Source organism: Podarcis pityusensis, assembly GCF_964106645.2.
Source record: "Podarcis pityusensis genome assembly, chromosome: 1".
In the NCBI taxonomy this organism is placed as follows: domain Eukaryota; kingdom Metazoa; phylum Chordata; class Lepidosauria; order Squamata; family Lacertidae; genus Podarcis; species Podarcis pityusensis.
In genome coordinates, this window is record NC_138028.1 from 21,872,006 (window position 1) to 21,899,766 (window position 27,761).

Genomic DNA, 27,761 nt, shown 5'->3' on the forward strand with positions numbered 1-27,761 from the left:
TAAGTCTGAATCCAACCCATCTTAAAAGGAAAATAGAAACCTTAAGAACAGAGTATTAGGAAGTTTGGCCAACTCATTTCCTAAATATTTTGAAACTTCTTTTGAAGGATCTGGTCTGGTATCTTTTTAACAACAGCAGTGCCGTAATAGGTGTGCCACAAGGAGAAAGTCAACAGGTGAAGCCCATGCATGAGTGCACAGTGTATCTATGCCACAAGAGAGATAGGTTCACCTGCTGTTTTTTGCTTGGTACAGTCTGTTGTTTTTTAAAGGTGGCAGATATACCTCACACAGAATAACTGAATATATTTATCAGATCCAGCATGACTGTTCCTATCTTTCTAATTGCAATCAACTTATGAGACTGTAGGAGGCATAATTTGCCCTTCTATAAGGAGGCGTCATTAGGAAACTTACCAAAGTGCAGGATATGAAGCAATCAACACATTCGTCTCTAAATTTAATGTGAAACTTCAGTGTTCCTTAATTATCACTAAGGCAGTTGTGGGGTTTTGTTTAGTTAAAAAAAAAATCTGAAGCTGTTTAATTTTCTGGTGTTAAAATAGAACTTATAGAACTGGTTCAAAGTCTCCAACACTGGGATCCAAATGTACTTTTGAAACACTGTGAAATTAATTATCACCAAAATAGCTGCTTCCGGCACTAGACTCAGACATTCTCATGGGGCTGTTTTCAGTTCTTTTGCAAAATAAGAACACAGCGAGAAGGATTAAGAACTGGTTGAGAAGCAATTCATGTAGTGTTAGCTTTCCAGTAGTAAAGGGACCCCTGACCGTTAGGTCCAGTCGCGGATGAATCTGGGGTTGTGGCGCTCATCTCGCTTTATTGGCCGAGGGAGCTGGCGTACAGCTTCCGGGTCATGTGGCCAGCATGACTAAGCCGCTTCTGGCGAACCAGAGCAGTGCACGGAAATGCCGTTTAGCTTCCCGCTGGAGCAGTACCTATTTATCTACTTGCACTTTGACGTGCTTTCGAACTGCTAGGTTGGCAGGAGCTGGGACTGAGCAACGGAGGCTCACCCCGTTGCGGGGATTCGAACCACCAACCTTCTGACTGGCAAGTCCTAGGCTCTGTTCTTTAACCCACAGCGCCACCCGCATCCCAGTAGCTTTCCAGTAGCTCTGCTCAAAAAACGTTTTTCACTGTTTCCGTGTTTTAAACGTTATGTGATTTATGTCCAGGAAGAATGACAGGTGAACAAACAGTCAGAAAACCGTACATACCAGGATTGGATGTATACTGCATTGCGATCATTAGCATTGAAGAGGCAGAAAGATTAACATGAGCAGGTACTCCTTCTCTTCTTGAGGAGCCCACTTCAAAGAAAACAAACAAGGTGTTAGTAGCAAGCAATGCAAATTTGCCTATTATTCTAAGCAATTCATCCAAATATCGAATTTCTAACTATTCAGTTAAAGTGACACTACAAGCATGATATCTTCCAGAAGGTTATCCCAATACATCTTACTGCAGTATTCTAGAGACTCTTGAATACAGCTGCTTCAGGTTACAGACTCCGCTAACCATTTGGAAGGTGTAGCACGTCAGACAGCATGGGATGGAACAAATTGATCCCATGACTCCTAACTGACGTGTCCTCAAAAGCAAAGGCAGAGCAGGTTTCTTGCTATATAGAGAGAGGGGGGATGAAATTTATGATGGATAATACCTAGCATCTCTAGATGGGTTTATATAAACGGTTGTAATCTTGCTTAGCTGGATGTTTTTACAGTGTGTGCTTGTATTGTTCTTTTTAAATGTCAGGTGTATGTAATCACTGACAGGTTGGAAACTGATGTCTTGTTTTTGAAAAAATCTCTCAATAAAATCAATTTTACAAAAAAAAAAAGAAAAGAAATAGTACCTTGGGTTAAGAACTTTGCTTCAGGATGAGAACAGAAATTGTGCGGCGGCAGCAGCAGGAGGCCCCATTAGCTAAAGTGGTGCTTCAGGTTAAGAACAGTTTCAGGTTAAGAACGGACCTCCAGAACGAATTAAGTTCTTAACCCGAGGTACCACTATAGTTTGTATAGCCAAAGACTCCTCCCTGAATCACATTTGCCTGGTTTGCACATAACACTAAGCCAATCATCACGTCATGAGAACGAGCAATTGTGCAGATCTGTCCACCTAAATGAGACTTGCTACGAACGTTGGGAGATTCAGGGCCAACAAAAGGAATCACAGAATCACAGAATTGTAGAGTTGGAAGGGACCCCAAGGGTCATATCGTTCAATTCCCTGCAATGCAGGAATCTCAGCTAAAGCATCCATGACAGATGGCCACCCAACCTCTGCTTAAAAACCTCCAAGGAAGGAGTGTCCACAACCTCTCAAGGGAGACCATTTCACTGTCGAACAGCTCTTGCTGTCAGAATGTTCTTCCATATCTTTAGTCAGAATCTCCTTCCTTGTAACTTGAAGCCATTGGTTCGGGTCCTACCCTCCAGAGCAGGAGAAAACAAGCTTGCTCCATCTTCCATATGGCAGCCCTTGAGATATTTGAAGATGACTATCATATAGGATTGCAGCTATCATGAGCTGTACAACTTCCTGCATGGTCACCACCGTTGCTGAACACTTGGCAACAACGTTCATTGAAATTCATTTGGAATTACCAAAAAAAAAGCAAGCTTAAAAGCAAAAAAGAAAAGAAAAAAGGATGATGATAAGGAAAGAGGCTTCTGGTTCCAAACTTAACTTTGTTGTATATTACAAATTGTATTAACTGGTTAGCAGATCGGACAATAAAATAATGTTCAGATATTTCAAAACGGGAGCAAAATATTATAGGCATCCCACTATATAAATTACTCTGGAGTAATAAAAAGCTTTGCTAAAGATCTGGCATCGATATAAAAGATCGCTACATCTAAGCCCATCCCTACCTGAATCGTTAACCAACAGGATAAAAGGAAGCAAGAGGATGGATTTTCAAATGTGGAATAACAATAACTTATTTAGGCTTAAAGATATTGTGACTCAGGAATCAATGATTTCAGAAAGCAGCTGCAGTGCAGAAATTTCCAGCTGGTTTGAATATTTTCAGACAAGATCTTCAGTGCAGGGATGTCTTGGAGAGCAAGCGCAGTCAAAAGAGCTTCTGGAATGTGAAACACTAATTGTAAAAACCAATAGCGTTTGGATATTAATTGAGCATCCACCAGTCTTTCGCTTCTGGGGATCATCTCCATAAAATGCAAAATAAACTGGAACTTGCCTTTTCCAAGTGCTGTGTGCTGGAGAGGCTTTGGCGATGTGGCCATAGAAAGCAGTTCTGCATCCCAAAGGAGGTGGGGACTCAACAAATGAGCTAATCTAATCATGAGCAGCTCATGATTTTATATACGCTAAAACGGCATTGTATCTCAGATAGCATTCTTCATCAGACTTCACACATATTCTTAAACTGACCCAGAAAATGGTTGTGATGTATTCTGCTTGTAAAAATTAAGACTGTGACCCTATACTTTGCTTTCCTGGAAGTTCTGATTGTTTATTTTTGCTTCTGAGTAGACTTGAATATGATTGCACTGTGAAATTCTGAAATAGGCATGCTCCAATGGTATATTATTGAAAATACAAAACACATAAAAGCATCAAAAGCAAAACTAGGAGGAAAGAAATAAAACAGATATTGTATTCAAAGATAAATCTCAATCAAGATGCATTATTATTATCATTATTATCATTATCATTATCATTATCATTATTATTATTAAAATTACAGTCCTGGAAATAGGGTGGGTCCTGAAAACACAAGTCCCAGGTTCAAAGGCCAGGGTAAATCGGTATGTTTTAATCCACCAAGCATAATACAAATACAAAGGTAGATGCATAATGGGCAGAGAAAAAAAATAAAATACCTCTTCCCATCATCTTACATGCACGAGTTAATGTTGACTATTGTTTTTTGGAGAACTATTCCATAAGTAAGAGGAAAATGTAGACATGAAGCCAAGAGAGGGCAGAAAAAGTATTCCACTATTATTAGCGTACTGATTCAGTGACAGATTGAAAAGCATTTATAAACTACTTAATATTCTATTCTCAACCTTGTATACAATATTTAAAAAGTTATTGAAACAAAAATACATCCAAAAAACCAATAAAACAGCATTATGAAAACACGCAATTGCATATAAAAGCAAATGAAACAAAAATTCAGGGGATTTAAGCAGATAAAACAGGGTCCAGTCTCATGGGTCAGGGAGAGCCCATCTGAACCAGACATCTGAAGCAACTGCTGGTTGCTGCTTTGTGTATGGCACAGGGAAGAGTATTCTGAAAAATGTTGGTTTTCAGGTCACACACACACCCTATGATTTTCTTTAGGGTGCAGTACCACAAACAGAATTTCCTCAGAATACTGATGTAGTAAACAGAAAGTGAATTCTGATGCCTTTCCAGAGTTACCTTTTCTACACATTAACAGCAAATCAGCACCACTCTGAGTCTTAAAAATACCGGGTTGTATGTGAAATTTCAATGGGTTTACACTGAGTATGACTAACTTCAGACACAAACCATTGTATTTTATGAACTGCCATGTATCCTGGGTATGAAAACCAGGGGTAGGGCCTTCTCTGTGGTAGCCCCCTCAGAACTCTGACAAGTTCCAAGATGATATTTTGGCACTTGTTATGAAAAACATACCTGTGCACTACACCCTTTCTGGATTTGGGGTTACCATTCGTATTTTATTTATATTACTCTGATTTTACTCTCTCTGCTTTTATCGTTTTAACTTGCACATTGTCATCTAATAGGTAGCGTACAGATACTTTTACAGATAAATAAAGGAGACTTTGGCATGAGAGGTGTTTTGCACCAATGAAGTTCCTGAATCAGTGGCATATCCATAGGAAGCCCCATAACATTCAAGTCGGTAAGGAGCTCTTGACAGGCTTTGGTACAATAGTGTTTTTTGATTTCCCAAAGCCATCCTTCCTCAGGCTTTGGCGCAGAATGCCACTTTATTTGCAAAATTGCAAATTCCACCACTCACCTAACAAAGCCTGTCAGCGAAAGCCCTGCATAAGGGCTTCTGTTCCCTCAAACACACCATAAACCACCTGAAATTGGCTTAGGGGGAATCAGGAGAACCCCCAGAAGAGGAGGCGAGAGAAAGGGAAGGGGGATTGTTCCATCTGCCAGGCTGATACAAAACATTTGTAATAGCACAACACTGAATTCCACTGGGAGCATCGTAACTATAAAATTTATACTCAATATTTTTATGTAGGACAAGGAGATGCCTTGGGGTTGTTTCTACAGGCCGGTTAATCCTATACAATACACTCACGTCACTATGGGAAACACAAGTGTTTTTCCACCACCCTTTTCTTTTGGAATTCACTTACATATAGCCATGGGCAAGAACGAGGTGCTGAGATACTCGACGATGTCTTTGTGCAGAAAGGGCGGGAACGTGGCTAATGTGGAGATCATGGTATACGGTAAAGTGCTCAAGATGTCGTCGTTGAGAAACGGGAGCAAGCACGTGGTTGTGTAAAAAATGGACTGTCCGAGATCTGCCAAGAGGAAGAGAAAACAGACAACAGTGAATGCATGGCCACCATCAAAGAGGGAGAAGGCATCCTACGTATTATATCAACCTTCCCACACCACCTGGTCCCCCTCCAAAACATCTGCAGGTGGGGTATCAGGTGGGGGTAAGCTGCTTTATAGCTTTCTGTGATAGATCCGATCAAGGTCACTTATGACCAAAGGAGTCCTTCTGGGGCACAGGGAGAACTGGGAGGCAAGAGAGGGAGGGAGGGAGGCTTACAACAGAAATTGGAGGAAACTGTCTAGTCCTTTCAAAATAATGCTTGACCCAACGGCTGCTCTGCCCACGGCTGAGCCACCCTGAGTGCCCATAAGCCCATTTTGGGTAGTGCCATTTGTCCAGGCCTTGGATAGTCCCTAGCAGTTGCTGATGGGATCCGGTAGAAGTGAGGAGGGGCTATAAGGAGCAGGAGGTGGATGGAGGTCTGCCTCTGCTGCTAGACCATCATCTTGAGGCCACCAGAAGCCAAACTGCACTGAAAATGCAGTATGGATGAGGGAGAAAGGAGAACAAAGGAAGGATGGAAGTGAGTGAGAGGAGGAAGGCATGGCCTGGTCCAACACATTTAGAAAAAGTGAGGAACCAGCTTCCTGGCCTCTTCAGCAACAAGCCAAGTACCAAGCCCAGTTCATTAGGCACCAGAGGTGACTGTTTGTCTGGATTTTAGGAAAGCAGGAAGCTCCCTGTGAGTCAGGCCATTGGTCTGTCTAGTTCAATAGTGTTGATCCTGACTGGCAGTAACTGTGGGGTTTCAGATAGGGGTCTGCCCAGCCTTACCTGGAGGTGCCTGGGATTGAACTTGGGGTCTTCTGCATGCAAGGCAGATGATCTGCCACTGAGCTATAGCACTGCAGGGCGCGTAAAATTTCCAAAGTTAAAAGCACTTCCAAGTTACATTGATTTCAATGGGACACTTAATGCAATTGAAACCAAACTAGGACTTGGAATGATCTCCTGTTGGCTGGATCGCTCCCAAACTTTAAGGCAAAATCAAATTACTGCTCCTTCTACGAGAATTTCTGAATGAGAGGATCCCAAAGGGACTGTGAATGCAATTGAACATAACAGTTTTGCTGATTTACGCCAATGATTTTGGTATTTTCAGTGGCTTGACAGTAGTACATGTGAAAACGATATAGGGCTCTTAGTAGACCACAAGCTTAATATGAGTCAACAGTGTGATGCAGCAGCAAAAAAACATCAATAGAAATTTAGTGTCCAGATCAAGAGAAGTAATAGTATTGCTCTATTCTGCCTTGGTTAGACCACACCTGGAATACAGTGTCCAATTCTGGGCACCACAATTTAAAAAGGATATTGACAAGCTGCAATGTGTGCAGAAGAGAGTGACCAAAATGATCTAGGGTCTGGAAACCAAGCCTTATGAGGCATGGTTGAGGGAACTGGGTATGTTTAGCCTGATAAACAGGAGACTGAGAGGAGACAGCCATCTTCCAATATCTAAAGGGCTGTCACATGGAAAATGGAACCCAAACCAATGGCTTCAAGTTATGAGAAATGAGCTTCCGACTAAACTTCCAGAGGAACTTTCTGACAGATACCTATTTCCTCAAGTAAATGCCTTTCTTAAGGCTCCTGTCTCTATAGAAGATGGCTTCTCCCAAGGACACTAGTCAAGCAAAAGGGAACACATCCGCACCATTAAAGCACTTTTACATCCCTTTAAACAGCCATGGCTTCTCCCAAAGAATCCTGGGTAAATTTTGCCAAGGCTGCTGATAGTTACTTTCTCCTCACAGAGCTACAATTCCCTGAAAAGAGAGCTTGATTGCTAAACCACTGTGAGGACTGTAGCTCCGTGAGGAGAACAGGAGTCTCTTGGTCACTCAGCACCCTTAAGAACCTACAGTTCCCAGGATTCTTCGGGAGAAGCTACAACTGGTTAAAGTGGTATAACGGTGCTTTAAATGTATGCTGTGGGTGCAGCCTGTCTCTGAACACATGGAGCTGCGCCAAACTGAGCCATGGGTTCACATAAGCCAGTCCTGTCTACCCTGCCAGGTGGTTTTTCTCCAGTGCCTCAGGCACTGAACAGCAGCTGCTACCTGGAAATCCTGAGGGTTCAACCTGGGACCTTGAGCTTGCAAAGCATGTTCTCTGCCACTAAGGGTGAGGGAGTGCAGCTAAGGCATTTTAGGGGAAGCTGAGTACTTAAGCTCAGAACACAAGTTTCCAGTACCCAGACTGGTCCCTCCAAACTTTGGGCCTTCTCCTGTCCCACAGCTACCCTAGATCAGAAGACGTTAAAGCTGTGGGAGGCTTGACACAGTGGATATATATACAGGAAATAAGGGCCAACTACACCTTCTGGTTGAAAGTGAAGCAGGGCAGAATTTGCAATGAAAGAAGGGTAAGAACGTCTATTTAAAAGGGGCTGCTTTGCATGTTGAGTCCCTGATAGCTGCAATGTCAAGCGATGGCTTAGATGGCTGAGGAAGCCTTTGTAAATCCAACACCAGAAGGAAAACACTTGTGCCAGTGCAGACACAATGCTGCACAGCTGGGCCAACTTGTTCGTTCACAGCAGCGAGCCATCAAGCAGAGAGAAGCCACTGGGACGTTGTGTATATTTGTGTGAGAGAGAACGAATGAAATCAGCCAGCCTAAAATGGCTGGCAGAATGGATGAGGAAAGCTTGGGGAATGGCCATAGCTCATTGGAAAAAACATCTGCTTTGGATGCAGAAAGTCCCAGGTTTGATCTCTGGCGCCTCCGGTTAGGACTCCTGTCTGAAACCCAATGAAAGAAATACTGAGCTAGATGGATCAATGATTTGAACTCGGGATAAGGCAGTGTCCTATGTGAGATTTGGGGTGAGTGGGAGTAGGTTAAGGCAAGACTGACCCCGATAACACGTCTGGATCCCACAACACTTGTGGACTGCCCTGAGATCTTGAAGGGTGGTATAGTCGTACCTCGGAAGTCAAACGGAATCCTTTCTGGAAGTCTGTTCGACTTCCAAAACGTTCAGAAACCAAGGCGCAGCTTCCAATTGGCTGCAGAAAGCTCCTGCAGCCAATCGGAAGCCGCAGAAGCCATGTCGGACGTTCAGGTTCCAAAGAACGTTCGCAAACCGGAACACTCACTTCCGGGTTTGCAGCATTCGGGAGCCAAAACATTCAAGTCGCAAGGCGTTCGTCAACCAAGGTACAACTGTATATTAATTTAATAACTAATATTAATAAATAAACACAGAAAGACTCCATTCCTAAAGCACTTGCAGAGAAGAGTAGAGTGCCTCTAGAATCTAAGACAACATTTTTAGATACATATCTCTACACAAATACATTATAACTGTCCTTGGATCCGTCAAATTTGGAAAACATAAAACATCTAGATATCTGCTGATTTAAGGTTTTCTTAAGGACATAAGCCCAGTGTAGATAATGATGTATCTACAGTACAGAAACAAGATACAAAATTTGGATCCGTGCCAATTCAAGCCTATTTTTTAAATCTGTTTTTTCTCATTCATACAAACCTAGTGTTGATGCCATGCCCCCAAGCAGTCTGTAAGGATTCAAAAGGTCCACTTACCATGCTGACCATGTTGTAGCAAAGGAACTAGATCCAGCAGAGTCACCAATGTCACGTATAGTCCTTGATAGTCCAATGAAGGGTAGTCTGATAACTGAGCATCACGACTTTGCTGGCCGCGTTCAGTGGGAGCATCTCGCAGGACGCTGTAAAGGAGGGAGCGAGTAACAGTAGGGTTGATGGAACTGACCTGTGGTCTTAGAGATGGGGTGAGTGGGAATGGCACAGGAAAAAGACACATGGTCATGGGCACTGTCAAATTGGAGGCATCTTGGTTCTCCTTCTTCCCTGTGCGGGACAAAATGCTGTTGGGGGGACAAAGAAAAAAAAGAGACAACAAAGACACAAAGAACAGCACATTACATTGAAATGACACTATAAAACAAATAATAAAACTCCAGATACATCCCACATGAGATGCAATCTCTACCAATAACTAGTGCATCTTGCAAAATCTAGCAACAGTTCACTTCCATGCTTGGGGAAAAAATACAATTCAGAAACTGCTACTTGTGGGGAAATTTTCCATTGCATCTCATGTGTTATCTGGTTCATAAGGAGCAAAAATATAAAAATGCATGTTTCAGTGGCACACCCATGTTTCACAGTTCTGCGAAATTAGATGCAATTTGCTATGGAAGGAGAAAAACAATGCAACGGCGGTAGCATCAGATTGTCTGAAATATATGTGTGTATTATTATTATTATTATTATTGAAAAGGATAATATTGGGAAAACATTTTGAACATCGTTGTTGGAAACCAAGGAGGAAATACTTGCAAAAAATAGGTGTGGCACTTCTAGAAACATGTTTTAGCAAAGAATAAACATGTGTGTTTGTTAAGAGAGCCTTAAAAATCACATGTTTATTGCATCAAAATAATGTCTGTATGTATTACATGATACTGTTTCATGACATTCCGTCAGTATCATCTGAGATAATGAGATTTCAACAGGCACATGGATTTAGAAATAATATAATATTTCTAAAATGTTAGCTAAACTACGTTTGGAAAAGCTTTAAAATAATATATTGTCAATGGGCTGCAGCATGTTTGTGAGCTTATGAGAATGGTAGTTTGTGTGTGTTTTTAATTTAGGGGAAGGAAACATCTTATTTTCTGAATACAAACACTCTCTTGTTAACATGGTTACTTTTGAAATCTAAGGGCTAAGCAAGCATCACCCGTTGTATAGCTGCATATCAGACAGGGTCTTATCATACATTGCTAAGGCTACTTACGTTATTTATTGAACAAACTCACTACAGACTAAAGGAGAAATAATTTAGAATAATTAAAAGGCTTAGTGGGAATCAAAACGAAGGCTAAAAATTAGATTGCTACGCCTTCTCAATATCATTGCAACCATATTATTCCACTTTTCTGAAATGGCTATTTAAAAAAGGCTGCTATCGCAACAAGATTAAAGGGCACTAATCCAGGCAAAGTTAAGCACCTTTACAACTCACTGAAATCAACAGAAGAGGCGCAACACAACCCTATGCAAATTTACTCAGAAGCAAGTGTAGTCAATGGGGCTTACTCCCAGGTAAGTTGCACATAGGACTGCAGCCTTAAAAATGTGCCTGGCTCTCCCAGTGAAATCAGAGGAGCTTAAAGGTGCTTAATTTTGTCTCGTGCATGCTCTTCACTTCTTTTTACTAATTTATCACACCATGACTATATATTAGCTAACTTACAATAAAATATTTTGTTTACAATGCATCAGACCAGATACCCATTCCCCCCCCCCCTGTGTGTTTGGCATGGAAGAGGCACTGTTTGAAATGCCTACTCAGAGGCTGGCAACTTGTGGCCCTCAGATACTGCTGGACTCCCAGCTCCCATCATCCCTGACCATTGGCCATGCTAAGCTGGGGCTGATGTGAGTTGCTGTCCAACAACATCTAGAGAGTCATGCTGGTATAGCCTTGACCTTACTCTTCCTACAGATTTCTACGGTTGATCGTCGACAAATGTTAGCATCCCATTGACTGTTCATCATTTATAGGATGGATGTTGAGCCAGACTTAAGATATTTCTGAAATCACCGGCCTCATTATATACTGTTGACCTCATGAATTGTCTTGCACACGAATAAGCAAATGCACAATGCAGGAAGGTGCCACAAAGTCATCCAGTGAGAGTACGGGCACTGGGGAAGTGATTTAAACATGTGCAGGACAAGAGCTTATTGTGGTGACACAGGAACTGTCAACCTGTTTGGAGATTGTACAAGCGTTCTGGGTTGGTCAAGTATGCCAGCTGCCATCTTCCAACAAGTAATCTGTACCATCTGCTCAACTCTACAAGTCTCAGTGATACAAACAGAGGCCACACAGCAGCAGGTTGTACCCATAATATTCGGCTTTTAAAAATGCCTTGTTTATTGTGCCTTATATACTTTCCTCATTCCTTTTGGTATCCCAACGTCCAGTTACCTTGAGGGTATTAATGCAAACCAATACAATCGCCTAAATACCACTATCATAATCATGTCCACACTAATAAATAGAAGCAAAGGAAGCTGGCTTATATCATTGGACCATTGTCATTACTGTCTACACTGACTGATGGTGTGTTTTTTAGGGGGGGGGGTAATTTATTCTCCTATGCTGTGCTGTTCCATTGCCTTAGCTACTCAATTTCATTCTGTTCCAGTGCAGTCCAATTGTTCATTTTTCTTTATTTGGCTGCAAAGCATAAATCTCGATCAGCTCTGGCTCTCTGAAGGTATAAGGCATTCAAGGTTGTCCTCCTTCAAAATGGAGCTGAAGCATCGAGAGACTACACATCCCAGCATCGAATGTGCTTTCTGGCCAGAGAAGGGGAACTTTTAAATGTTTAAAGACCAAGGATTTGCATGGCAATGTGCTTTCTTAGCAGGTCAAATTATTATATATCTTTTTGGTGTACATGCAGAGGATTGAGGCAAATTGTAGAGTCTGCAGGGCAGGGGAAGGTATTTAATAGCCAATTGCGGCTGGTGTGGTGGGGCAGAGCTGTCCTGCTAAGACCAGCAACACTACAGCTTACCTGGACAGTGTTGCGGTGGCAGCAAGGTCAAGGTTGTGTGGACACAGTTGGATGTACAAGCAGAAGCACTGAATTGGTTCTTCAGGTGCATCTGTGCAGGATTTTTAATAGCTGCATAGCAGGCAGAAATCCCTAGTTCCCAGCATAGCATCCCCATGTTAGGAGCTGTTGCCTTCTACTCACCATGGAGCTGTCCAAACCAGTGGGTAGCCCAGAAACCATGGCATACCTTGGGGGCTTTTCCTAAGCCAAATAGCGTGGCATTGCATGCTGGGACTTGTAGTGTGTTAGGTGACACACCTCCATACAGACTAGTTATGCTACAGGGGTGCCATCTATAGTTGTGGGTGCTGAGCACCCATGCCACAGGGTCCCTGATGCAATGTCTGGTGCATCGCAAAGCACCAGAAGTCACATCCGAGTGCTCGGAGATGCTTTCTGAGGTCTTTCTGAGGTCTCGGAACCTCAGGCCACCGGAAGTCAGGTTCTAAGGACGGGGGGTGCGCATGATGTCATGTCACATAATGATGTCATGACATCACGCGCACTGGGTACCCATAACCTGGGGCCCAAGTTGGCTCCCCTGTTACACAAGTAAACTGTCAATGATGATCTAACTCCCATAAAGAGGAACTTAAAAGCAAGTACAGCCTCGAGGGAAGACAGTGTAGAGTCCAGCTTTCAATCTGTACCCACCACCATCTCCCAGAGGTGATTCGACTTGAAATGGCTCAGGAGCACTTGCAACCTTCACTAAAACTGCCAAATATAAATGAGGACAGGGCTTCTTTTACAGTTGTGCAAAAACCCGGGTATTCAGTAGGAATATTCACTCACTCTTGTCTACATGAGAATTTGCACTTGCCGTTCTATCCCAGGGATGGGGAAACTGTGGTGTTGTTGGACCCCAATTGCCACCAGCCCCAGCCTGCATGGTCAGGGATGATGGAAACTGTTCAACAACATTAGGAGGGGCAAGGACTCCCCAGCCCTGCTTCATCCTATCCTGCCCCACCTTTGTACCCAGTCACCCTAAAGATCACTCAACATGAGGACCTCTGCATCAGCACCTTACACCCTGTTTCTTTTTATCACAGCCCCACACCCCCTGCAAGTCTATTTCTGAAGTTGAAGAAATCTTCAGGAATAGCCTCTGATGCAGGACATGGGAATGCATTTTTTAAAAAATCTGGAACAGCTTTTGCACCTGCAGAAAGTCTGAGAAGGGATCCTGTCCTGTATCTTGAGCAGCTGCTATTTTATAGATAAAGAAACACGATTTTCTCTTGATAAGAAGATAATAATTCTCTCTTCCCTCTGGGGCATTTGTTATATTTGCTGTCAAGTTAGGGGGAAAACAAGCTGGAATGAGCAATGCATGAAAATTAAATTCATGCTTAATGCAGAGAAATGCTTTGGCCTGAAGGTCAACTTAAGGAGGAGCTCAATGAATCAATGTGTTATGCGCTGTGCATGGTGATTTATTTTTAATGTGATGTTTTATTTGTAAAAAAAAAAAAAGCATTTTCTTTACATTTTCCCACCCACCCATCTAAAACCAGCACTGCCCAATTTCCCTCCCCAAATTTGGTGCACCCTAAAGATGTCTGCAAGTCCAAGGGTCATGTTCATCCCCCATGTGACTAAAAGAAAGCCAACTAAATCCAAATGCAAAGGAAGTCAACCTCGTCATGAAACCAATGTCTGTTGTTCCCCCAAAGATGTTAGCATGTTGCAAATTTCCGTTAAATCCATCTTTGTGACCGAGCTGGGAAGACCTTCTGAACAGCCTCATCCTTCAATGTGCCAGTTTATATATGTAATAATTGTTATTAACTAGAAAGAGAACCCAGGTTTTTCTTTTAGTAATCGAAATAACTCTTACTTGGAAATAAGTTACATGGAACTTAGTGGGACTCACTTCTGAGTAAAGAACAGAAGTGTTCTGCACACTTCCAATGATTCCACGCTAGAGATGTGCAAGCACTAGCAACTGAATCAGGTGAGAATATGACTATCGAGAATAAGACCAGCAAACCATTCAGGAACATCTATCGACAAGCCATGTTCCTCCAGTTGCTACTAGATGATGCAGTTTCCAGCTCACAAAGAGCATTTAGTTTTCTGGACTGAGAGCTCTCTTAGTGTGGCCTGTCCTGTGATGGTGTCAGTGTGGGTCTAGGTCACAGATGGGAAAGGGGTGGCTCTTCCAGATAGCTCTGAGATCCAATTCCCATCATCCCTGACTCCTGGCCATGCTGGCTGGCACTGGTGGGCACTGGAGTCCAAAACATCTGGAGGGCCGCAAGTTCCCCATCCCTGGACTAAGGCAAGCCTGCAATCCTAAACACGCTTACCCAGGAGTCAGCCCCATTGCATTCAGTAGGACTTACTTCTGAGAAGGCATGCTTCCAATTGCACCCTAAGAGTTCAAATTGTCAAGAATTCAAAAAAGGGGAAAAGTTCATTAAATATATATATCCAGGTTTAAGGTGCAAATGCAACCCATGGGGCATTTCTCCCATGCAAGACTTATTGCTATTGAATCTCATAGGTAACTCCATTTAAATGAATGTCCATCTTAAGGATTCTGGCACAATATTCATTCATAATCAATAATCAAAGCATTGGTGTAGAACCTATGACAACCCAGAAGTTGTTGGACAACAACGCCCATCACCCTTGGCCATCTGGCTGGGAACAGGATGGTGGACTAGATGGGCCACTGGCCTGATCCAATAGGATCTTCTTGCTTTCTTCTTGGTTGTGCTGGCTGGGGCTGATGGAAGTTGCAATGCAACAATGCCTAGAGAGTCACAGTTTCCTTGCCCCCTACTTAACAGGTTGTTTTCACACTCTAGGCCTGGAGTGTCGCCTTTTCACTTCTAATGCCTCCTAGCTTCTGGAAGGTTCAGATCTAGGATTTGGGTTGCTGATTCGTTTTGGACAAAGTAGGACACATTTCCACCCAAAACTGAGTGCAGGTTTCAAGTCACCAGCTCAACCTCTAAATGTTTTAAGCCCGTTTCTAGCTCATGGGGGAGGTAGTGGGACTTGAAGGCAATAGATCAAAGTGCACTCCAACAAATACCCTCTGGGGCATTAAGCTATTGGCCTGGGAGCCATTACAGCCCTGCTCCTTCCCACATGGCCAGAAGCATCATTTGAGAAAGGGGTTGCTTTTGTGTATTGATCAGCATTTGTACTTTAGCAAAACTTCATATCTGTTAAGGGAAACTAATTAGCCAAATGATCTAAGGAGGCCGGAAAAAGACATGCAATGGGTTTTAATTTTAGGTTCCAACTGCACATTAGGGGAAATTGCAAGCATTTGATATTATCGCCATTGGAAATTTTACGAAAATTTGGCAGATGACTCAGAGGGAACTACTTTGGGGTTAGGATATCCTGCCTTAGGGTGACGAGTTAGGACATATTACTGACCAAGTCGCCTTCCACTCCTGTTATGCTGTGGTAAGGAACAGGTTATATAGCCACTGGTTGTTAAGCAGTTTGGTTGGGCAAACTGAGGACTGGTCTACATAAATGCAGCAGAATGGGTGGGGAAAGTTAAGGCAGGTAGAATGGACTGGATCACGGCTGACTGATTGTAGGCAATCACAGTTCTGAATGCTCTGGTATATTATTAGCAACTTCCTGCAAATAGAAAATCAGCATAACAGATAAAGGGGGGTTGATCACCTTTCCCCTTGATTTGCTAGTGTTCCAATTGCAGGGAGTCTTCTTGGTGGAGAAACAGATGAAATACATAGCCAATAGTGGTACAGTCCATCACCTCATTCTCCCTACGTTCTGCTGCAGATATACATAGCTTCCTCCTAGACAACCACTGCTGAAGTCACTTACAGTGGTGCCCCGCAAGACGAATGCCTCGCAAGACGGAAAACCCGCTAGACGAAAGGGTTTTCCGTTTTTCGATGCGCTTCGCAGGACGAATTTCCCTATGGGCTTGCTTCGCAAGACAAAAATGTCTTGAGATTTTTTTTCGCTTTCCCCCCCCCCCTTTTTCTAAGCCGCTAAGCCTCTAATAGCCTTTTAGCAGCTAAGCCGCTAAGCCTTTAATAGCCGCTAAACCGCTAATAGCGCTAATCCGCTAAGCCGCTAATAGGGTTGCTTCGCAAGACGAAAAAACCGCTAGACGAAGACACTCGCGGAACGGATTAATTTCGTCTTGTGAGGCACCACTGTATTGCTTCCAGATTTTATACTTCATTGAGCTCTGACACATCTAGCAGAACACCCTTTTATTTTTCATAAAGCTATTCATACACTTCATTTAACCAGTATACATTTTCTATGAAAGCATAATTTAAAGCTTACCTTAGCAATGTCTGAGAAAAGTATTTCAGAGTGTTTGCAATGTCAGTTCCAGAGGGGACGGGGTAAATGTTGTGAAGAACACGGTTATGGTATTCTTGCAAGTACCGGATCTTGGAAGCAACTGGTTTTTGTTGTGTTTGAAGAAAATGGAAAGGGGAAGAAAAAGAACATGTATCTTAGTTCTGTTCTTGTGGGTAGAAAAATCATATAGTTTTTCTGCATTCTGGCCACAGTCCAGCACAGTTACAGCTAAACTAACTGTGATCTATGATCATGGATTCCCGTTTTTTTAAAAGTTAACAGCAGTTGTTGGGAGGGAAGGAGGGTTCCATCGGATTGGGGCCATAGTGCTGGTGGAAGGAAGTCTAGATGTACCCTCAGATACTCCAAAACCCATTTAATTTAACGGACTTCCGCATGACTAACTGTGTTGAACTGTGGTCTTCATCTAATACATTCAGGCTGAAGGCAATTGCCAGTTAGATTTTATTCCAAATGTTCACCAAACTTAAACAATTTTATTGGTGTCTGTTCCCGCCGCCCCCCCCCCATATAATATTTGTACAAAGTCAAGTAAAATGACAGGAAACCAATGCAATGATTATGTCTTCATTAAATTAATCATACAACACCTTTCAACCCTCAAAAGTGTCTCCAGTATGGACTTACATCCCAAAAATATGCTTAGAAGTACATGGCCAACAATGGAAAATTGGTTTGGCTTGCCATATTTTGCCCAAACGTGCACCCCTTCTCTCCTCAGCATGCCATGATTACATCAGGAAGTCTACAGCTAACCATAGTTTCCCATTCTGCCCCAAACTGGGGAAACTGTGGTTACCAGGCTTGGAGAAAGCCAAGATCTTACAGCAACTTCAGAGTTTCCTCTCTCTCGAAGGCTTGCCCAAATCACTGGAAATACAGGAGACAGAACTAAGGAGATCAGAAGAAGCAGTGATGTATTATCTATTTCACCTGCACTGCTACCTGGGAAACTGGCCATCAGCTAGGCGGCTGTAATCATGAAACCAAAACAGGCAAGTAACACAAGGTATGGGCACAGCTGATTTGCTGTACACTATGTGCTTTACACTGTAAAAAGGGGTTTGCCAGGAAATGTGCTTGTGCTTTACATTGCAAGAAGGGGCAGGCTTGAGATGGCATAGGGAGGCCTCAAGAAGCAGTGTAAAGACAACTGTATCATCTCAGTACTCAGTGGGCTGATCAACCAAGAGGACAAGAAACCAGAGGTGAAGTTTTTGGAGGCCCCAGGAGATATGGCTCTTGCTTCTGACACTGCCATATTGAGGCATCACCTAGGAATAAGTTACAGCCCAATCTATTGACTGCATTGCTAAATATAACTGATAGAATGGCTAGCTGCAGGCAACCAAAGAGTAAGGTTTACTACCACGGTTTTGCCCAGTCATTTGCATTAATGAAAATGTGGTATGTGTGTTTTCTTGTGGAGAAGATGGCAAGGCTTCGTCACGCTTACTACTTGGTAAGTTGGTCATACGTATTAGCAATCACAGTAATTAATTCACTGCTTTTACTACTTTTGTTGCTTTTTGTTATCATTTAATCATCATTGCTGTTATTACTCCATTTCACTTATAAATTGCTTCTTATAAACTATTATTATTATTATTGTTATTATTAAAATTTGTATACTTCCCTATACCCATAGTTCTCAGGGCGGTGTACAACTTAGTTCCATGGCTGGCTGTATAAGCAACCCCTCTCAGGAATCTGCCATTGGTAGGTTTTCATTTTGAAAATACTGTTGAATTACTCGGAGGAATTTCACAATACAGTAAAAACATATACAAAATAATGGCATGTATAAAAAGTACATATATATTATACACACACCCAATTTCAAATCCAACATGGATACCAACTGGGATAAAAATCTACCCTTGTTTTTATTGAAGTTGTAAGATACCTTGAGAATGTTGTATATTCAGTGGGAGGATAGAAATGTTTTAAATGAATAAACTTTCACCCTACAGTTAAGCAATTGTTAGGTTTATTATGCAGCCAACGGCAATGAAGGCAATAAATTAAACAGCAACCTATTAATCATCGTAAGAAAGGGAAAATGTAAAGGGATGTTACCATAAAAACTTAGAAATGAAACAAATGTATGAAAAAGAAATCTCTTTCCCCAGATTTTCCAATTCATCATGTGATTGCATGTAGCAAAGAAAACAGTGACTCATAGAGTTCATCTGCCTCTGTTTTCTTCTGTAAGAGTCACTGAGATGCTTACTGCTGAGAAATCTCAGCATGCCTAAGCAGATATTTGAGTGACCATTGTAATGAACTATTTGCACTTGTGTTGCTGAACTACTACTCTCACTATCCCTGGCCATGCTGGCTGTGGCTGATGGGATTTGGAGTCCAACCATCTCAGGAGGGCCACAGGTTCCCCAACCCTGCAGTAGATGGATCATACTTCTTCTCCATTGCTCCACAAGCTAAAATCCATGGGTAGAAATTCCAGGGAAGAAGACGTCAGCTAACTGTTAACAGACCTTTCCTAACAGTAGGAGCTACTCAACAGTGAAATAGGCTGCCTCAGGTGAGCTCTCTCCTTTATTAGAGGTATTTGAGCAGAGCCAGGGATGATGTAGTTATGCCCTGTATCACAGTTCCTGCACTGAGGAGGAGGTGTTCAACTAGACGACCTCCAAGATCCCTCCTGGCTCTATAATTCTGGTTCTTGCGGTGCAAAAGCTCAGAGCTGCTTAGCTTTAGAAATGTGGTAGCCTTGTGTGCCTTCAGGCCATAGCTGGGGACCTGGTATTTTTTTAAAAAAAAAATTATTAAAATATTTATAGCACAGCAGCTCATTTAAAATATCAAGGTGGAGAGCAATCATATATTACTTTTTTATATATGTATCTATCTATTTCATATAATGCCCTGTATCCATAATTACAATATAAAAAACAAAATACATAATAAAAACAAAGACAACCCATTAATCCTCACCCCCTTCCACAACACATAAAAGGGCATTAAGATGTCAATCTGCCAAAGGTCTGGTTAAAGAGGAACGTTTTTGCCTGGTGCCTAAAGGTGTATAATGAAGGCACCAGTTGATCCTTGGGGAGAACAACCCACAAACAGGAAGCGCATTCTCGTGTTGCCACCCTCTGGACCTCTTGTGAAGGGAACACAAGAAGGGCCTCAGAGGATGATCTCAGGGTCCAAGTAGGCTCATATGGAGAGAGGTGGTCCTTGAGGTATTGTGGTCCTGAGCCATTTAAGGCTTTATAGGTCAAAAAAAGTACTTTTAATTGAACCTGGAATCTAATTGGCAGTCAGTGCAGTTGAGCCAGGATTGGTGTTTTATGCTCACGTCTTGTGCCCATGAATAACCTGGTCACCAAATTCTGCACTAGCAGAACCGTTTTCAGAGGCAGCCCTACATATAACATATTGCAGTAATCTAGCCTAGAGGTCACCAGAGCATGGACAACAGAAGTTAGGCTGTCCCTGTAAAGATTAGGAGTGCAGCTGGACAGGCTGGTGGAAGGCACTCTGCTCCACGGAGGGCGCCTGAACCTCAAGTGACAACAAAGGATTCAGAAATATCCCCAAGCTGTGTATTTGCTCCTCCCATCAAGAGCAGGTTACCTCACAGCCTTCTGGTCTAGAAATGCCTCAGTCTAACTGAATTGAGCTTCAGTTTGTAGGCTCTCATCCAGTCCATTATCGAGGTAAGACAATTGTCCAGTATATCCACTGCCTCCCCTGCAAATGTAAAGGAGAAGTAGAGCTGTGTGTCTTCAGCATATTGCTGACAACGTACTCCAAACCTCCAGATAACCCCACTCAGCTGTTTCATGTAGATGATAAAGAGTGTAGGGGATAGAATCAAACCCTGTGGAACCCCACAATGGAGGCTCTACAGGGCTGAGAAACACTCCCCAAGAAACACCCTCTGCAGATAACCATCCAAGTAGGATCAGAACCACCACAAAGCAGTGCCACCCATCCCTAATTCCAGAAGAATACCATGGCTGATGGTATCAAAAGTCCCTGAGAGGTCGAGAATTAACAGGGGCACATTTCCCCTGTCTCTCTCCCAACAGAAGTAATCATTTAGGGCAATCAAATCAGTTTCTGTGCCAAAACCCAACCTAAATCCTGCTTGAAATGGCTCTAGAAAATCATTTTCCTCCAAGAGTACCTGGATCTGGTCCACAACCACATAAAACACCATGAAAACAATACAAAATTATCAGCAAAATGACTAATCAACAAAGTTTAAACAGCTGCATGGGCCTGACAGCATAAAAATGTGTTCAATGGACATACTGACATTCAGTAACACAGATTTTATTATTGCTTCTCAGTCTTTTGGCTAAGATCAAGTGTAGCCACTATGCTTTCACCTTTATTGGGGTCAAGCTGCAAATGTATTCAGGTAGAAGATTGTATTGACAGAGAAATTGGATTAATATGCAACTGTGGTCAGAATGAAACAGTCACAAATCAAATTTCAGGCCCCAGGGTAGCATTTTTTGATTTACAGGGGTTTTCCTATTCTGGGAAACTTGGAAGGAAGGGTGAGATAGAAATTCAATAAACAGATAAATAACATACAGGTATTTTGCAGTGACAGCCAGACGTTTGTCTGTGAGAGATTTAGAGCTATATTGGTAAATGACAGATCTGAAGAGAATGAAGTCATATTTTAAAAAGCCAACACTTTCCATAGCCCAATCATCTAGAATATATCTGGACTACAAATTTGTATCAGTTTAACTATCACAATTTCCCCCCAACCCTGCTGTATAATCCTACTGTTTGGAGACAGTAATATCTGATTGAGACCTCTCACACCTCACTCACAGAACTACAGTTCCCAGGCTTTTATGCTGAATACAAGTGGCTCCTAAACCCATTTGACACAGCATTCCCACACATGTCTGCTCAGAAGTAAGCCCCATTGAGTTCTGTGGGGCTTGACTCACAGGTAAAATGGTTGTGGAAGAACAGTCTCAGTGTGTAGTGTAGAAACGTTTTAAATTGGTTTTACTGCCTCTCCTGGATCTATAATTTTGTTTCCCCTCAGTTTTATTGTATTACAAAAGCATGTGCGGTCCGATTATTTTATTACATTGTGCTTTTTTGTTCAACACCGCAATCCATCAGGGTGAATGGCAGTTGAGAATTTAAAAATATAAAATACATCCTTAGAATATAATAAAGCTGTTGGAATTGCTTCTTCCAGCAGAAGAAGAAACTATTTTTTTAATACAGAACCTTTTGGTGAGTGTATTTTCACCTTCCCCTTTTAATAGATGCTACCAGGATAGCCTTCCCTTCTTCTTTTGCCAATGTCGATGTGACAACAGCACACACTTCTCTTTAAATGTGAGCCTGCCATCATCCAGCATAAAGCAGTCATGGCCACAGGGAGGCCTGCTGCGACTTCTGGAAGACCCAACACGGCCCATTGCAGCCACAGGAAGGCCTGACAAGGCCCACAGCAGATGCAGGAAAGGCCAACAAGGTACCCAGCAGTTGCGGGAAGGCCCGACGAGGCCCACCACAACCACAGAAAGGCCCAATGGACCCTGTTGGGCCTTCCACAGGCTGCAATGGGGCTTTCCATGGCTGCAACGGGCCCCGTTGAGCCCCATTAGGCCTTCCGGAGGCCACAATGGGCCTCCTTCTGCCAGGTGATGTCATATGTGCGTCATGCGCATGACGTCACAGGCCCATGCCAGGCACCCACAAAGTGGGTCAGGACGTGGCACCCGTGTCTCCCAACCAAGTTCACTTCCAGGATCAGGTGCAAGGGGAGAGGGATCATCTCAGGAGACTGCAAAGAAGCAAACCTTGAGCAAAAGGAGAGTTCAGGGCCCCAACTTCCCCTTGCATACTTCTTTGTGAATTGTTCAGGAAGACCTGTATTTAAAAGGATGGGTGCTCCCACCTACCCCCCTGCCTTACATAGCCCCAACTGTTGCATGAAAAGTGTGCAGGGAAGCAAAAGAGCCATTTCAGTTTTCCCTGGCAGATGCCAAAATGCAGGTCTTGGAGTCTCATAATAATAATAATAATAATAATAATAATAATAATAATATATTATTTGTACCCCACCCATCTGGCTGGGCTTCCCCAGCCACTCTGGGCGGCTTCCAAAAGAATATTAAAATACTGTGATACATCAAACATTAAAAGCTTCCCTAAACAGGGCTGCCTTCAGATGTCTTCTAAAAGCCTGGTAGGTGTTCTCTTTGACATCTGGTGGGAGGGCGTTCCACAGGGAGGACGCCACTACCGAGAAGGCCATCTGCCTGGCTCCCTGTAACTTGGCTTCTTGCAGTGAAGGAACTGCCAGAAGGCCCTCGGTGCTGGACCTCAGTGTCCGGGTAGAACGATGGGGGTGGAGACGCTCCTTCAGGTATACTGGACCGAGGCCGTTTAGGGCTATAAAGGTCAGCACCAACACTTTGAATTGTGCTTGGAAACGTACTCCCTACGCAGTATTTTCACTGGGGTGGTCAACCTTCAAAGCCAAGGCACACGAACATCTCCCAGAAAGGATGTAAGGGTCTTATAAGTGTATGTTTATTTGGCTTGCATGTCAAATTAATATAATTGTGTGTTTCTATCAAATACTGTATTACAGACTTTTTCTAATTATGAAAAAAAAATTGTGCTGAAAAACAAGGAAACAGAAGGTAGACTTCAAGTATGGTGGTTGGCCCAGATTTTGTTCCTGGTGTTCAGACATCAATGCAGTGCACCACACAGATGGCACCTTCAACCTGTTGCTATGACCCCAGGGACATTGCCAAGTCAAACGCAGAACACAGATACAGCCACAATATATAGAGAGCAAATCACCTAAAATGTCCTGTAGTGAGTCATGACCTGGTTTTCAGAAGCGTTAACACCTAGATCATCAGGAAGCATCACCAGGTGCTTGGGAAAACAGCTTATTTTCATTTAAATTATTTTTCCTTAAAAGGAGCTTAGGTATCCGTATCCAAGATTATTTCATAACAACATTACTAGGTTTCCCTCAGCTCGCTTTTCTGAGCTAAATGAAGCAGTATTTCTTGGGTCTGTAGATGGAAGGGTCTGAACACAACTAACAGGCTCATGAACACTCAGTTCTGACCTAATCCTCTTCCTCAGCTACTTCCTACACATTATGTTAGTTCAGATCCTTTTTATGTCAATAGACTCAGTAGAAAGAGTCCTCTGTGGGATCTTCTCTGTTGTCTCTATACCAAACCCACCTGCAGTAGATATAATATGCATTAATAGCTCTGCATTTTTTTAAAGGAAATAGCAGGTGCATGGGGGTTGTTCTGGATCATGACCACAGGGAGCAGGGTTCAACTCTTTGTCCCCTGCTGTAGTACTCATCAGGATCAGGGGACATTTGCCCTACATTTGCATTGGAAGGAAGTCTCTCAATCGCACCAGTGGACGCTTTCTTTCCACTGCAAATAGCAGGCATGGAGGAGGGCTATCTGGACTGGCAACACAGTTGGGTAGAAAAATGGGTAAAAAAACCCTCCACACCAGCATACTTTTTCTGGATTGGACGCTCTATGCCTGCTACTTGACTTTCAAATGCTCACTCAACTGTTATTGCTCCATGTCTACTTTGACCCTGAAAACAATGGGAATAGGACCCCGACTGCATAATTCTATGTATGTCTATGCAGAAGTAACTCTCACTGAGTTCCATTGTGGTAAGTGAGCATAACAATGAGCCTTTAGTCCATCATTTGCTTGATTGCCCCTGGCCTGGGGCTGGGGGGAGTTTCTGGAAACTGATATTGGGTAAGAGAAGGAAATGAACACCTTTGTTTCCTTTAACAATATGTGGAGAAAATAAATTACATCAGCATCGTTTCCCTGATCTGTGGAAGGCAAGCAGAAAGAACAACCCATTATTCTAGTTAGTTAGTTAGTTAGTTAGTTGCTCTGATCCACAGACTGATTCAGTTATCCAAGCTCTAGTGCATACTGTCCAGAGAGGTTTATATATCTCCTTCCTTGATGGTATTCAGGAAAAGACTAGATAGATACTTCAGATATGGGCCGTTCTGTCTTTGGCTTGTGGACTGGAATGATCTGTCCATATTTGTGGCTCTGCAGTTCTATGATCGGTGACATCATTTCATCCTGCATTGTTCATCCACAGATAATCAGCACATATCTTCCTTCATTAAACACACTGAGAAGGAAGTATTTGCCTGCCATCTACCAAGGGCATTTAACTGAAGCAAGATTGAACATTAAGGAGGTTATTCTAAAGGATCAGTGGTGGACTCAGTGCAAGACTTTGGGAGCAGAAGTCCAGCGTCCCGCTCAGCAGAATGAGTAGGAAATTCCCCAATGCAGCAGAACTTGCTTGGCACATTTTTTAAAGTAAGTGAAGAACTATACATTGCCATCTAATGGGGGGAAGGGCCTAAAAATTAAGTCCAGAATCTAAAATTTCCTAAGTGCAACACTATAAATGAAGAAACAATTCTGTACGCTTCCAAGAGAAGTTCTGGAATCTTCTTCCTTGAGAGGCAGCCAAAGGAAGATAGGCAAGAACCGGTCATGGATACTTTGCCTGCAAGACATGGAGCACCTGCAGTATCCAAGGGGCCCCTGCGAGTATACGGTGCCATGATTCTATTATACCTTTTCATTCAGTGTTGGTCAATGAAGCCACACAAACAGTCAGCTGATCCTGCCTCACAGTGACCTGATAGGGTGTCTTGGAAGCAACAGCCTTGTATATATATGGATCTGACCAATCCCTCTTTTCCTCCGCTAATTACATCTCTGTTTATCTGAGTGTGTAAATATTACTTCACTGGCAACTTGAAGAAGCCATAAAGGAAGACAATCTCCACCCAGTCCAAAATATCAACAAAAGCAAGAGTGGGTGTGGGAGAAAGGCAAGAGATAGGCCCCTGAGATTTTGTTTTTATTTTCAAGTCATCCAGTACAGTGCAATAAGGAGATGAAAATAATCTGGTAGGAAGATTTCCAAAACCTAGCAACGGAATCAAATCAAGTGCGTTAAGCTAGGTCCTCTTTTAAAGGGGGGGGGGGGAGAATCGTATCAAAGGCCTACATTTCCTCTGTATGTGTGGAGACAGAAAACCATCTCCCCTCTTTTGGTAAATATAAGGATTCAAACACTCCGTGATGCTTTTGAAGAGATTGTACTTTGTAGATGAACATCCTTATGGGTGGCCAACATGATGGGCACAGAAGGCCCGGGGGAGACCAGAAGGTCCCCAGAATCAAGCTCTTTAAACCGCAGTGCTCTTCAATCTTCCTAGATCTGGGCTTCCCTTCTGCCTGCAAGGGCGGAGAAATCGCCTGCCGCATTCAGCACCAGGGACAGCGCCGTCCCTTCCCGTCTCTTCCCCCCCTCCCCACAACCACCTGACGCCCCCAGTTTGCCCCCTTTCGTCCCTGCCGATGCTCTCCTTTGTCCCTCCCCACACCAGTCTCTTCGCCTCCGCGGGGTGGGCTACTTACACTGCTCCGCTTTGGTGGACATGGTGGGGCCCGGGTGGAAGTGGTTGCTCCCAATATTGGCGGCGCGGGGTCCTCTCCGTCGGCTAGCGGGGAGCGGCGCTCTCCTGCCGCGGCGGTGAAGTCACCCTGTCTCCCGAGCTGCATCCCTCCCCCTCGGCTGCCTCTATCATCGCTACGGAGCTGCAGAGCTGCAGGGAAGGGAAGGGAAGCAGGCCAAGGAGGGAGGGGAGAAGCCACGAGGGGGCGGCGGCTTCGAGGAGCCCCCGCGCGCTCCAAGCGCGGACCCCCGTTCCGCGCCCTAGGCTAGGCGGTGTCCAGGGGCGAGCGCGCGTAAACGGCCACGCGCGGAGAAGGGCCCATTTTACAGCCGAGGCAAAAATTAATAATCAAGAGGGCCTCCCCCCCCCTCGTTTGCGTGAAATGAGCTCGACCGGAGAGGAACGTGGAGGCGGGGGAGGGGGGAGTGTTCCATTCATGAAGACGGGCGGCTGAGCGCGGCCAGCCTTTTAAAGGGACTGCCGTTCGCAGCCCCCGCGGCAGGGAGGGGCTTCCGCTTTTTCTGAATGGGATGCGCGCCGCCTTCTTTTGCAGGACCTGCTCCAGGGCTGGAATTAGGGTTGCCATGTTTTGGAGAGCAAAAAAGAGAGAGGACGCTGTGACGGCCATTCAAAGCAATAAATGCAATTTGTAAAAAAAATAAAAAAATGCCCCTGAATAAGAGGACACATGGCAACCCTAGCGCCCGCCAAAATAAGCACGTGTTTATGGCATCAGGGGAAGTGGAGGATTCCCATAATAAGCTGCTGGTTGGCCATCCAGCCATCTGCTCTTATGTCCTTGCACTAAAGCACTAGAATTGACATTGCACTTTTGCATGTTTTTATTGTAATTTTTCTTCCAAGGTGTTTTCTTTATTTATTTGTTGCATTCCTACCTTTTTATTCAATGCATTTTTCTCTAAGGAGCTCAAGGTGGTGTACATGGTTCTCCCTCCCCTTCCTCATTTTATCCCCAGAACAACCCTGTGAGGTAGGTTAGGATGAGACACAGTGACCAGCCCAAGGTCACCCAATGAGCTTCCTGGCAAAGTGGGGATTCAAACCCTGGGTGCAGCGTCCAGTTTAGATTCATCTGCCTGCCCCCCCCCCCAATGCCCCTAGACATTTTCTGGGCTCTGCTCCTGCCTAGTGATTCAGAGCAGGCCCCTTTCTTCCATGAGGCCTTTGGTTCCCAGATCAAGATGAAAAGGTAAAAAGGTAAAGGACCCAGACAGTTAAGTCCAGTCAAAGGCAACTTATGGGGTTGCGATGCTCATCTCGCTTTCAGGCCAAGGAAGCTGGCATTGGAACAGCTTTCTGGGTCATGTGGCCTGCATGACTCAACTGCTTCTGACACAACAGAACACCGTAGGGAAGCCAGGGCACACAGAAATGCTGTTTACCTTCCCACCGCAGTGGTACCTATTTATCTACTTGCACTGGCGTGCTTTCGAACTGCTAGGTTGGCAGGAACTGGCAAGCCCAAGAGGCTCAGTGGTTTAGACCACAGCGCCACCCGTGTCCCTTCCCAGTTCAACCATCATTTAAGGTTGATTTTTTTCTGCCCCGCACCCCTTGTTCCTGATATAGATCTTCACTCACCCCTCTTGTTCCCTGTGTAAATTCCCATCCCTCCATTGTTCCCAGTGTGGATCTTCA

General features: G+C 43.7%; 1 protein-coding gene across 7 annotated transcripts in view; it reads right to left on the minus strand.

Annotated features, from left to right (window-relative positions):
• The window catches only part of UNC79 (unc-79 homolog, NALCN channel complex subunit), a 134,635-nt gene extending 108,200 nt beyond the window's left edge, over nucleotides 1–26,435 (minus strand). For 5 of the 7 annotated variants that reach the window (XM_081001369.1, XM_081001366.1, XM_081001367.1 and 2 more), the window contains exons 1-5: nucleotides 26,065–26,435; nucleotides 16,531–16,651; nucleotides 9,152–9,456; nucleotides 5,385–5,555; nucleotides 1,245–1,337 (exon numbers count right to left, since the gene is read on the minus strand). In XM_081001369.1, the coding sequence (XP_080857495.1) occupies nucleotides 1,245–1,337; nucleotides 5,385–5,555; nucleotides 9,152–9,456; nucleotides 16,531–16,651; nucleotides 26,065–26,086 (712 nt within the window). In that variant the 5' untranslated portion in view covers nucleotides 26,087–26,435. Of the gene's footprint in view, nucleotides 1–1,244; nucleotides 1,338–5,384; nucleotides 5,556–9,151; nucleotides 9,457–16,530; nucleotides 16,652–26,064 lie in introns of those variants that run through there. The other 2 variants (XM_081001368.1, XM_081001370.1) reach the window with 2 other exon arrangements.
• Nucleotides 26,436–27,761: the final 1,326 nt, after the last annotated feature.